This window comes from Megalops cyprinoides, chromosome 4 (assembly GCF_013368585.1).
Source record: "Megalops cyprinoides isolate fMegCyp1 chromosome 4, fMegCyp1.pri, whole genome shotgun sequence".
In the NCBI taxonomy this organism is placed as follows: Eukaryota; Metazoa; Chordata; class Actinopteri; order Elopiformes; family Megalopidae; genus Megalops; species Megalops cyprinoides.
Genome location: NC_050586.1, coordinates 19763356 through 19773848, shown reverse-complemented (window position 1 = coordinate 19773848; position 10493 = coordinate 19763356). Strand labels below are relative to the sequence as shown.

The 10493-nt window shown below is 43.2% G+C and overlaps 1 protein-coding gene across 2 annotated transcripts; it reads right to left on the bottom strand.

Annotated features, from left to right (window-relative positions):
* Positions 1-649: 649 nt before the first annotated feature.
* On the bottom strand, positions 650-9646 carry ap3m2 (adaptor related protein complex 3 subunit mu 2). 2 transcript variants are annotated; one of them, XM_036528097.1, is made up of 9 exons: positions 9564-9646; positions 8671-9122; positions 6655-6826; positions 6167-6304; positions 5407-5492; positions 4734-4867; positions 3488-3695; positions 3096-3240; positions 650-2090 (listed from the first exon to the last, which is right to left on the bottom strand). In XM_036528097.1, exons 2-9 carry the CDS (start codon positions 8941-8943, stop codon positions 1990-1992), a joined length of 1257 nt encoding a protein of 418 aa, XP_036383990.1. In that variant the 5' UTR covers positions 8944-9122; positions 9564-9646; the 3' UTR covers positions 650-1989. The 2 variants fall into 2 exon arrangements, with proteins under 2 accessions (XP_036383990.1, XP_036383989.1); XM_036528096.1 differs by having other exon boundaries at positions 8671-8954.
* Positions 9647-10493: the final 847 nt, after the last annotated feature.

The window sequence follows — 10493 nt, the reverse complement described above, 5'->3', positions numbered from 1 at the left end:
ATTCAAACATGCTCAAGCATTCTACAGCATAACTTTACATGGTAGTTTGACCTAACTGCTGTGGATCTGAATTTTAATTTTGTGAACGTGAATTCTAATTTAAGAACCAGTTCTTTCCTGCAGTTGTTTCGGTTTGGTTAATCAGTACTTAACTGTGCTTTATAAGACATCAACATGGCAGCTTATATAAAGTATGTGAAAAAATATAAGGTGGGTAACATAATTTCTAGAAACGTGAATATAATGTTATAGACAGTGTGTCGCTCATGCAGTGTAATGATGCAATTATGAGACTAATCATTCGCATATGATGGATCAAAATCGAATCCCATAGGAATTCAAAAGATTCAACGAAAGAGAATTTGGTGCTATGTATCTAACGGATGAGAAGGGCTTCACATCGATCTGTTGCTATCCAAATCAGTGAATGAAATCCAAGAACTGATCACCGAAGCTTGGGGAGACTAATTAGGCTACTCGGTTAAAAAATTGGGAAGCGCCCAGACATCATGTATTAATCGAACGGAAAAGCGTTTCGAAGTAAATGGACAATGGTTCGAACGTTTATCATTTTTGTCTTGTATTTATTAAAACATTATGGGGTGCGATGCGGCTGCACTGGTGTACTGTTGAGAGTCATAACCATCAAAACGCCCTTTCTAATAAAAGTTGAACCCCAAAAAACACACTCTAAAGACTGCTAGAGAGCACACCTCTGGTTTCTTGTCTTTATTTTCACAGCACTGTAAACCTTCATTTAGTCTGACTTACAAACACAAAAACACAAGATAAACACTAATGCAAACCTATAACACTCTAAACCCATAACATTCAGCAACTCTGCCATCCATTTATGACATAGTACAAGTCAGTACCCATGTTGTGCAGTGTCACCCAGTGTTCAGCTACATTGCACACAACACCCAAATTTGGCCCTCCAGTTACAGCACTTCCCTCGTCTTGAAATTACTGTAGAAGAATTACAGTATTGAGAGATACACTATGCTATTGGTCCCTATGCATGCCACATATATTTGAAACTCTGGGTGTATGCAACATAATAATTGTAGTACAACATACAGTATTCAAGGGCTGTAGTTAGTCTTATCATCAGAAATGTTGGACTTAAGGATATAAGATACATAGGACATAGGCCACTGTATCCTACAGCATGGTACTTCCATCATGCCAGTAAAATCCTAGCCAGATGAAAGGTTATCACAACAGTCCTGTAGTGGTTGGATACAGTAGCCAGACAAATAAAGGAGTGTCTCTAGAGGGTTACACAAAGGAATGTGGGGTATATAGTGCAAGGGGTTATCTAAGGTGGAATGAGAAACTTCTCTAGTACAACGTGCCAGTGTCCTGACTAGTGTTGTTGGTAAGTAGCAGGAGCATTAAAATCACTTAATAAACATAATAATAATTAGTAAAAGCTTATGAGAGCATTGTGGGAGGGAGGTCGGGGAGAAATTGCACTGGAGGCAGTGGAAGAGGTAGACAAAAATAAGGACGGAAGGAGGAGTGGGGAGATGAGGGAGGGAGGGATGGAGAGGAAGGGAAAGAGGGACCAGGAGGACAGGAACAGAGGGGGTGGCAGAGAAGGAGAGGGAGAAAGAAAAGCAATGTCCATTATACAAGAGGCAAACGAGATGATTTGAGGTGGGGGTGTGTGCCTTTCGTTCTCTCTCAGGAAGTATAGTAAAGAGACTCCAAAGGAGGGCTCCATTTCAGGCTGTAGCATACAAGCTGCAGACAACAATACTCACAGACATTCTTAGCTCTGTACACAGGCCTTTGTAAATATTCACCATACACGGTATTTAGCATGTGGTGTCACCCATCCCTTCAGTTAAACAACTCGGCCCACAGCATGAGTGCGTAAAACCTGAAATGCATGTGTCAATACCATCCCTTCTCTCTCTGTTTCTCTCTCCATCTCTTGCAGTGGTTGGGGTCCGTTGGCTGCTGGGGTTCAGCAATCAGCCTCTATGTCCGGACCTGGAATTTTCCAGCCTTGGTCATGTACTTGATGCCTTTGAAAGGTTTGTACTTCTCCCCATACATGTCCAGGCGATTCACCTTCAGTCCTTTGGAAATTAATGAAAATGGGTGATATTATGCATTGACATGTAGGAGGGTCATTTCCTTTCCGCTACAGATACAAGCAATCATTGAAATCTGTTATCTGTGTCCAATAACTGCTTTCATGAAATAATGTCTGTATAAATAATAGATGAGGTCTATAACGTAGTGTAGCTATAGTTGCGCAAATTTGCTCCACCTGGTGGACAGATAAGGCAGTACATCTGTTAAAGAGGGAATTCTGTGAGTGTGTCACATGACAGCGAATGCTGAACGAGCAGAGACACTGCTGGTTGTAGAAGGAGGTCATTCTGACAGCAGAGAGACTTTATCATCAGTATGTAGGGATATTCAGTTCTCAGTCCTTTGCAGTGAATTCTGTATTTCTGCACTGCTGAACCTTAAGAGTTCTGTGAAAGGCATGAATACTGATGAGCAGCAAGGCGGTAGAATAATTTCTAATTCTAATCAGTAGGAAAATGCATAGAATAATGACAACCAATCATGCGGAGCCAGGCCTGCCTGCTAATGAATATGAGCTCTTCAGCATGGCCAGGAAGGAACTCAAAATATGGGATTTCCCTTGTGATTAGTGGTCTCTTCGGTTAGCGTGTTCGGTGCTCAGTGTCTGCACCTAGTGATTAGTGGCCTCTTTGGTTATTGTGCTGTAATGCTCAGTGTGCGCGGCCAGCGATGAGCAGTCTGTACGTCTGTACGGCCACTGTGTGGCCCTCAGCATGTGCAGCTAATGGTTATGTGTCTTTTCAGTCAGTGTGTCTGGTGTTCTGTATCTACAGCTAGCGGTCTCTTTGGTCCCTAGCTTGTAGCCTGTCTGGCCAACCACTGAAACCTGGTCATGCAGGTCGTGCTTCTAATATTGTTGACTCCTTATGGTTTTTTTTTGCTTGTGTTGTACTCTACCTCACTTGTAAGTCGCTCTGGATAAAAGTGTCTGCCAAATGAATAAATGTAAATATAACGCCAGGCGCGGTGCTCAGCATGAGAGCTACCTGAGATGGCCATCTGCTGGATCTTGAACTGGATGTTGATGGTGGGGTTCTCGTCAGGTTTGGAGGCCCCGGCCTGCAGGCTCATGGACCCCTTCAGACTGGGCAGCTTCTGTGGATTGATCTTCCCTACATCCCAGGACAGCAGCTGCAAGCGGCAACACCAGCGTTGGGACCTTAGGAACGCCACTCCAAACACGCGACGGCCTACCTCAGTGCACTCGATGCTCAAGGCGCACGCGCACAGACACACACACACACGTCACAGACTCACACGTGCGCAGTGGAACTCACAAGTGCACGAAACACAAGAAACAATCAACTCCGCAACACAAGGAAGGCTCACTGGTGCGCTCGTGTCCACGCCGTTACACACGCCACTCAGAACGCGATACCTTAGTGACGGGGTCGAAAGTGTAGGTGCCCTGGGAGGGGTTGAGGTTGGTGTTGAGGACCCCGCGAGGCAGCTGGCTGCTGACCAGCACGGACTCCACAGCCTTGCCCATGGTCTGCTTGGGCCCCAGCGTCAGCTCGAAGCGCCCCTGGGAGCTCCCCTCTCGGAACGTGATGTTGTGTTTGACATAGACAGGGATCGCCACCAGGCTGAGTGGTGGAGAGAGTTAAGTCCGCCGCAGAAGGACAGAATTACTCAATATAATAGTCACAGAGCCATAAGCCACTACACCCTGGAGGAGAGGGGATTAACACCGCCACAGACGGGCAATAATACCCAATAAAGAGGCCACAGATTTGCACACCAGTATACTGCCAGAATAATGGACAATCTCGCAAATTAAGTGTAGGAGAACATACATTAATCATAAATCACCGGGGGATTCACTGTGAAATACTGAACAACTGGGTCAATACAACAGGTCTATTTAAGCAGGCAGGGAGCCTAGAGAAGTGTACAGTTTCCAAAATCACAAGAGCTTGTCACTTAAAATACAAATGCAGATATTGAAGGAAGGAAAAATGTATCATGAAACAAAAGATTATCAGATGATCACTGCAAAAGTACAATTATATTACCATGCCTGAGCGCTCTGTGCTGTGAACCTGTATTACTGTCCTCTGTATTTGTAATTATTCAATGTTAGGTATCAGAGTGATGGCAATGCTGATGAGGCAGAAACAAATCATGTTAAATGGTAGCTGTTCTGTTACGTAAACACATGAACAGTAGATTTTAAAAGAGTATTTTTAAAATAATTCTTAATTTGGAATCTATTCACTGTATATTTACCATACATTTAGTGTTAGGAAAACCAACTCAATTATGTTTTTACAGCAACTTTCATACCAGTCTAAAACTGGTGATTAAAATGAAGTGTGAGTAAATAACATACTGGGTCCTACTGTTCTTATCTTCTCAGTTCACTTAACTCCCTATCTACTACATTTAAGCAGGCTCCTAAATAGGCCATACCTTTGTAAGTTAGATGTAACCTCTATTTTGGTTAAAGAATACTGAACGTAGTGTGTGTAATTCTGTAGTGTAGTAAACAGAAAACTTGCTAATCGCAATACTTGTCCAACAATAATATATACACATTGTATTTGAAATTACATAAAGCTAAAGAACACTGCACTGAGAAAGGAAGTGAGCGTGAGGGAGATGACCTAGAGCGAGGCACTCACTTCTGGGAGCTGACGTGGTAGGACAGCAGGCGGAAGTTTCCGTCAGGGGGGATGAAGGACAGGATCCGCTCCGCCTCCCAGCGCTTGAATCGGACACACGGGTGGAAACTGACATCATCCAGGAGCCGTGGGTTCTGTGAGCAGGAGGTGGACAGAGCAGGCGATATCACTTTAAGTGTGGAAAGCCAATGAGTTCTGATCACAGACTCACAGACATGCAGTCCCGTCCAGTGTTTCCTACATGACTGGTCTAACACATACGCAACAGCTAATGCAATAAAGAGGCAGAAACTGCCACGGGTAAGTATTGTGTTTTTGTGTTAGCAGTGTCAATGCTTGTCATCAACTCTGTGTCTAGTAGCTGGTTGTATTTTAATACAATATGCCACTAGAGAATCTTCTAAGAAAACACATGCACCACTTGTGCACAAATCATAGACTTCACCTTCAAGACTTCAGCATGTGAGTGCTCAAGTTTGGAACATGTTGCCACCTCACACACACACAAAGAATCTGATCAACTTTCACATTTCTTTTTACTTCTAAAGTGTTATTTTTCAGTTTTCATCAGAATAAATATCCAAATGAGAATGACTTGTTGGGAGTCCTTTCTAGACTGTATTTTGGGTCAGAGTGTTGCAGGGGAGAAAAGAGAGACAGCACTGAGACCCACCATGAATGAGAGGGTGAGGTCAGGCATGCCTGTCAGTTTCACACAGGCATCTATTACTCCCTGAATCTCCGCTGTTATGGTTGAACCTGCAGAGAGGAGCACAGGACAGAATGCACACTGTGATTACTGCAATTAGGACTTAGCCAGGGTCAGCCTGGCTACATCCCTGCAATGCACACAGCCAGAACTGCTCCCGGGCCAGCTGTCCCCATCAGTTTTCATCCAGCGTTGGCTACAGTTGACTCTTTAAGAGGCACACATACAGACTTCCTCATTCACAAATCTTTCTCATGCCACCATATACCTGATGCACTGAAAGCTGAATAACACACAGGCAAACTATGCTTAAGATTCTCACATTCAGTTTGAGGATTCTCTCCTCCAAATATTGTGTCAAGAAGTAGATGATAACAGTTAAAAATGGAATGACATTTCATTCGGAGACATTATGATCTTCATATATGATATTTCATGCTTTGTGCTTACTGCCTTTCATCAGACATAGTGCAACGTATGGTACCTGACAGAGAGGGACAGTGTTATATAGGGAGGGATAGTCTTAGTCCCAAACGGCCATTAACAGATTGATATATGCAATAATTGAATCCAAAACTGCACCTTTAGTGTATTACTGAACTGGAGTACTGATGTGGCCATGGAGACCTTAAATTTTATTCAGTTACGGTCTGCTGTCTTCAATGTTCTTCAGACAGCTGGTTCTTCAGCCAAATGGGAACGTAGTATGTGACGGAGGCAGTACCTGACTTGTCTATAATGGCGTCAATCTCTTCAACCACATCGAAGTAGGCCTCGTTGTTGGTGTATTTGACTCCTGTGCGTCGCCATGGCACCACTGACAGCTGGCCTGTCGGTAGCTGCTCCCCGACGTTGGTGCTGCCTGTGCATACAGAGCACAGTGGTTGCAGTGCACCCCTCCATAAAGTCATCAATACTGCAAAACTACACCCTCATTCCTGTGTAACTCTGGTACTGGTTTTGTCCAGGTAAAATGTCTGACTTCAAACAAAAACAACTATGTCACTATATAAACCAAAAGGCAATGAATTTCCTACTGTTTAGTTCATATGACAGTGTTGACCACGTTGCTGCACCTGTTATGGTACTGAACACCGGGCAGTTCCTGTGTTGACTACTGTGTGGTAACTGTGATATAACTGAACAATGTACTTGTAATAGTGGGATACACTGTGAAGTAACTGCGATGCCGTGCTGAATACTGTGCTGTACCTGTTATGGTGTTAACCACTGTGCGCAGAATAGTAGGTGGTTTGATCAACTCCTTCAGGATGTTAGACTCAGTTGCAAGAGGAAAGCCGTTGTCCAGCATCTCCTCCAGTAGCTCATACACCACTACAACATTGTCCTTGATGGCTGCTTCTGTACACACCCCAAAGTAATCCTGAAAGAAAGAAAGAGAAATGGGGAAAACAGAGAGGGAGGCAAGGGCAGAAAAGTTAACAGGCTCATATTTGCTTGTGGATATAATCAGAGGACCAATCTGATTCAACACTTCTGAGAAGACCCTCTGCTGTCTAGAGACTGGGAGACAGATACATAGAGTGACAAGGCAACACTGTGGCTTACACACTCACACACCCACCCAAACACACACACACACACACACAAGAAAAACAATGCAAGTAGAATGCAATGCAAACAAAGAGCGAGACACAGACATAGCAAACATGGTAAAACTGAGCAAACCCGCTTTGCTGGTCTGTTCATCTCTCCCACACATAAGATATGCTCAGGCCAGTTCAAATCAAGCTGCATTTTTGACATGACCAAAATTCATACATGGTGCCAACCTTTACGACAATGCAATATATGGGGAAATATGTTGTTCAGTCGAAGAATATATTGCAAATCCATTCCAAATAATACCAATAATGTGCATATTTATACATTGGTTGTGCTAAAAAAATATATTGTCCAAAATATATTTCACAATTTGTTTTTTTTTATATAGGAAAGCATATGAACAATTAAGAACAACAACAACAAAAAACTGTATCGATGATAGTTCTCTCCCTTTCTTTCTGTCTCATTTGTGGTTAGGAGGTCTGTTCTGGTGACAATCACGTGTTTGACCCTTTGACCCACAATGAGCTGGTCACATGAGTGCATTATCCTGGGGGAAAGAGAGGGAGGTGGTCTGGCTAAATGGGATGGGAGTAAAACAAGGAATCATCTGTCTGGACTGAAAACCCACAGTTCAGCCATTTGGAGCCATGATAAAGAGTTTTAAAACTTTCAGGGATGACTAATGCATGTGGCTGGTATTCTGTTTTACTAAAAATGAATGGATGCACATACTATTTCAATGTATGTAGCTTTTGGATTATAAAAACAAATAATGTGAGCAATTTAACTCTGTATATAGTATTTATGAGATTAATATTCATATGTAGAATTTATGATTAAGTAATAGAATGAATCATATTACAACACCAAATGAATACCACTGGTTTTAAATACACACAGTACTCCACTCTGGAAGTGTAACTTCATTAATTAATGAATAATTCTAGCTCCAGAAAATCCTTAAGCAGTTTCATTGCAGTCCTGGGGCAGCATTAATATCTATGAATTAGGTTGAGTATTTTGTACACAATAATACAAAACCACACAGATATACATATATATCGAGAGAATTCCTTCCTATATGCTATAGCCCTACCTGTTCCACTCTCCGTTCCAGATTCCTGTGCCATTTTCCTGTGCCATATTACTATATATACCATATAACTGCTATATTTTATGTGTTGTAGTTTACGTAATTTTCTTTTGGGCAATAAAGAAGCTCATTCTAGCAAGAGAGCATCTGCTTGTGTAGCTCCCTAAGTTGCTCACCTGATTGTTGGGTATTTGCTCATGTAATACTACAACACAGAGCACCAAAAAACCAAACACATGCATACTCCTCCTAATTTACAACAAAAATGGAGAGTCCACAGGCAGCTGTGGGTGGAATCTTGAACACTCTGCAGTGCTACCCTCCAAACTGTGCCAGATGGGTGCAATACATAGTGTGGACCATTGTCACGCACAACCACTTCAATGAAGCAACAAGCTGAACTGAGCTCTGGAGTGCCAAATTAGGAGGAGCATGTGATACACACAAAGAGGCAGACATACAGGGAAACATGATTACGTACACGTATATACACACACGCACACACACACACACACACACACACACACATACACACACACACACCCAAGCAACTGTAAAGCACACACCTGGAATGTGTCCACCACTCTGTGCAGGAACTCGATGACGAAAAGCGGCGGCACCTCACTCTGGATGACTGCCACGAAGTAGATGCGGTGCCTGAGAACACTGATGAGGTAATGGTGAGGCGTAGGGATGACAGGCGGGACATTCTCCGGCTCGCTGGCCCGCTCCTGCGCCTCGAAGAAGTAGTCACACACCGAGCGGCTCACCACACTCTTCCAGTGCTTCTCCAGGAAGATGTCCCCCGAGGAGTTCACCAGGAACAGGCTGTGGATCATCCTGGAGATGGCTGAAGAGAGGAGGGGGGGTGACCAAAACCCTGTGCTGCTCTGACCTTTGTGCCTTCAGCAAAAGGGATCTGCCACAGTATGTCTGCCTCTCAATTCACAGCTCTCTTAACACTGTCTGCTTGTAATAGTTCAGCCAGGCGTTTTTGACGTGGACAGGAGTGGAGTACCTGTGTGAGGGAAAAGGAGGGGCCAAGGACACGGGGGGAAGAACAACGGTGGAAGGAGGAAGGATAATAGGGAGATAGCCGATACGTGGTAATTTAATATTCAGTAGTGCTATCAAGTTCACCAAGATGGAGAATGACTGTGACAAGCAGTCACACACAGTGAGCACCTACAAAGACATTTCATGCAGCAAAATCAGCGATTTTCTTTTTCAGATATTTATCTATGATCCAGGCTGGAATAAATTGCATCCGATTGCGTCTCTATCTGTAGTTGCGTGTAGTTTTCTCCTCCCTCACGCGGTTGTCTTGTGACAGGGATCTGCTCGCATTCGCTGTCAATTCTCTTCAAAGTAATCATTTTATACGAAAAAGATAATTCAATTTTTTTGTACAATACCACCGATTCTATTCTGGTCATTCTTATGGGAAGGCAGCACTCACCGCAATCAGGTCCCCAGTAATTTTTCCTCTTTTTCTTTTTTCAATGAAAAGACGAACTGGGCCGTCGCTTCCTTCTCCGTTATTTGGACCGAAATAGCGATTGTGCAGCTGACATCAACAAGAACCAATCAGAGAACGTAGGTGGCAGGAATACCCAGCCTTCCTCAATAGCTATTGGTGCAGGATACGGAAATCGGAAGCCGTTGGTACTTCACTACCATTGGATGGTGATCTGTAAATAGCAGGTATCATGGCCTGGTATTGGCTCAAGCACGGATGAGTAACGTTTAGGACATTTTGTATCACTGCCTCACTGCAACATTGTATTGAGTCGCACAGCGTTAGATTTCATTTTGAAACATACATGGCAACAGTCGTTTCACGAAATGCCAACAACCTACCAAGACAACCAACATATGATCAACTGCTAACAAAACGTGCCATCCCACCAGAGTTTTTTCTCCTCATAAACTTACAACAGACCGTTTATGCGCAGGCATAAACATACACATTTAGATAATTTCGTCTCTCCCATTTCAGACAACAACCGCTAAAAAACACAAGGCCGAGTCTATAAACATCAGCTTAGCTAGCGTGCGTTGATCACCACGTCACATGCAACTCAACGAAGGGTTTACGAAGTTTGATAATTACTTCACACACTGGTGACGGCCGATGATATTTTTAGGCATATTGATCATTAATGATTCAGACAATGAGAGCCTTTTCTTGCTACGTCCATTAGACATGTATGGTAAGCTTATGAGTCTTTCTGTATTGCATTGTGGAAGACGGTATACATACGTGCTCTTGGATGAAACCTTATGTCTTTATATTAAGATATTAAAATGTTTAGAAAATGACATGATTATTCAAGAGTTTTCGTTTTCGTTTTGACAGACGCCCGTTTTAAAGAAGGGACTACCTTGT

What these genes read in the sequence shown, in the direction of transcription:
- ap3m2 (XM_036528097.1), bottom strand. Translation starts at nt 8,943, where the DNA reads ATGATCCACAGCCTGTTCCTGGTGAACTCCTCGGGGGACATCTTCCTG. An exon ending in ACCTCACCCTCTCATTCATG is followed by an intron (nt 4,868 to 5,406) that starts GTGGGTCTCAGT and finishes TCCTGCTCACAG; the next exon opens with AACCCACGGCTCCTGGATGA. An exon ending in CCAGCAGATGGCCATCTCAG is followed by an intron (nt 2,091 to 3,095) that starts GTAGCTCTCATG and finishes TAATTTCCAAAG; the next exon opens with GACTGAAGGTGAATCGCCTG.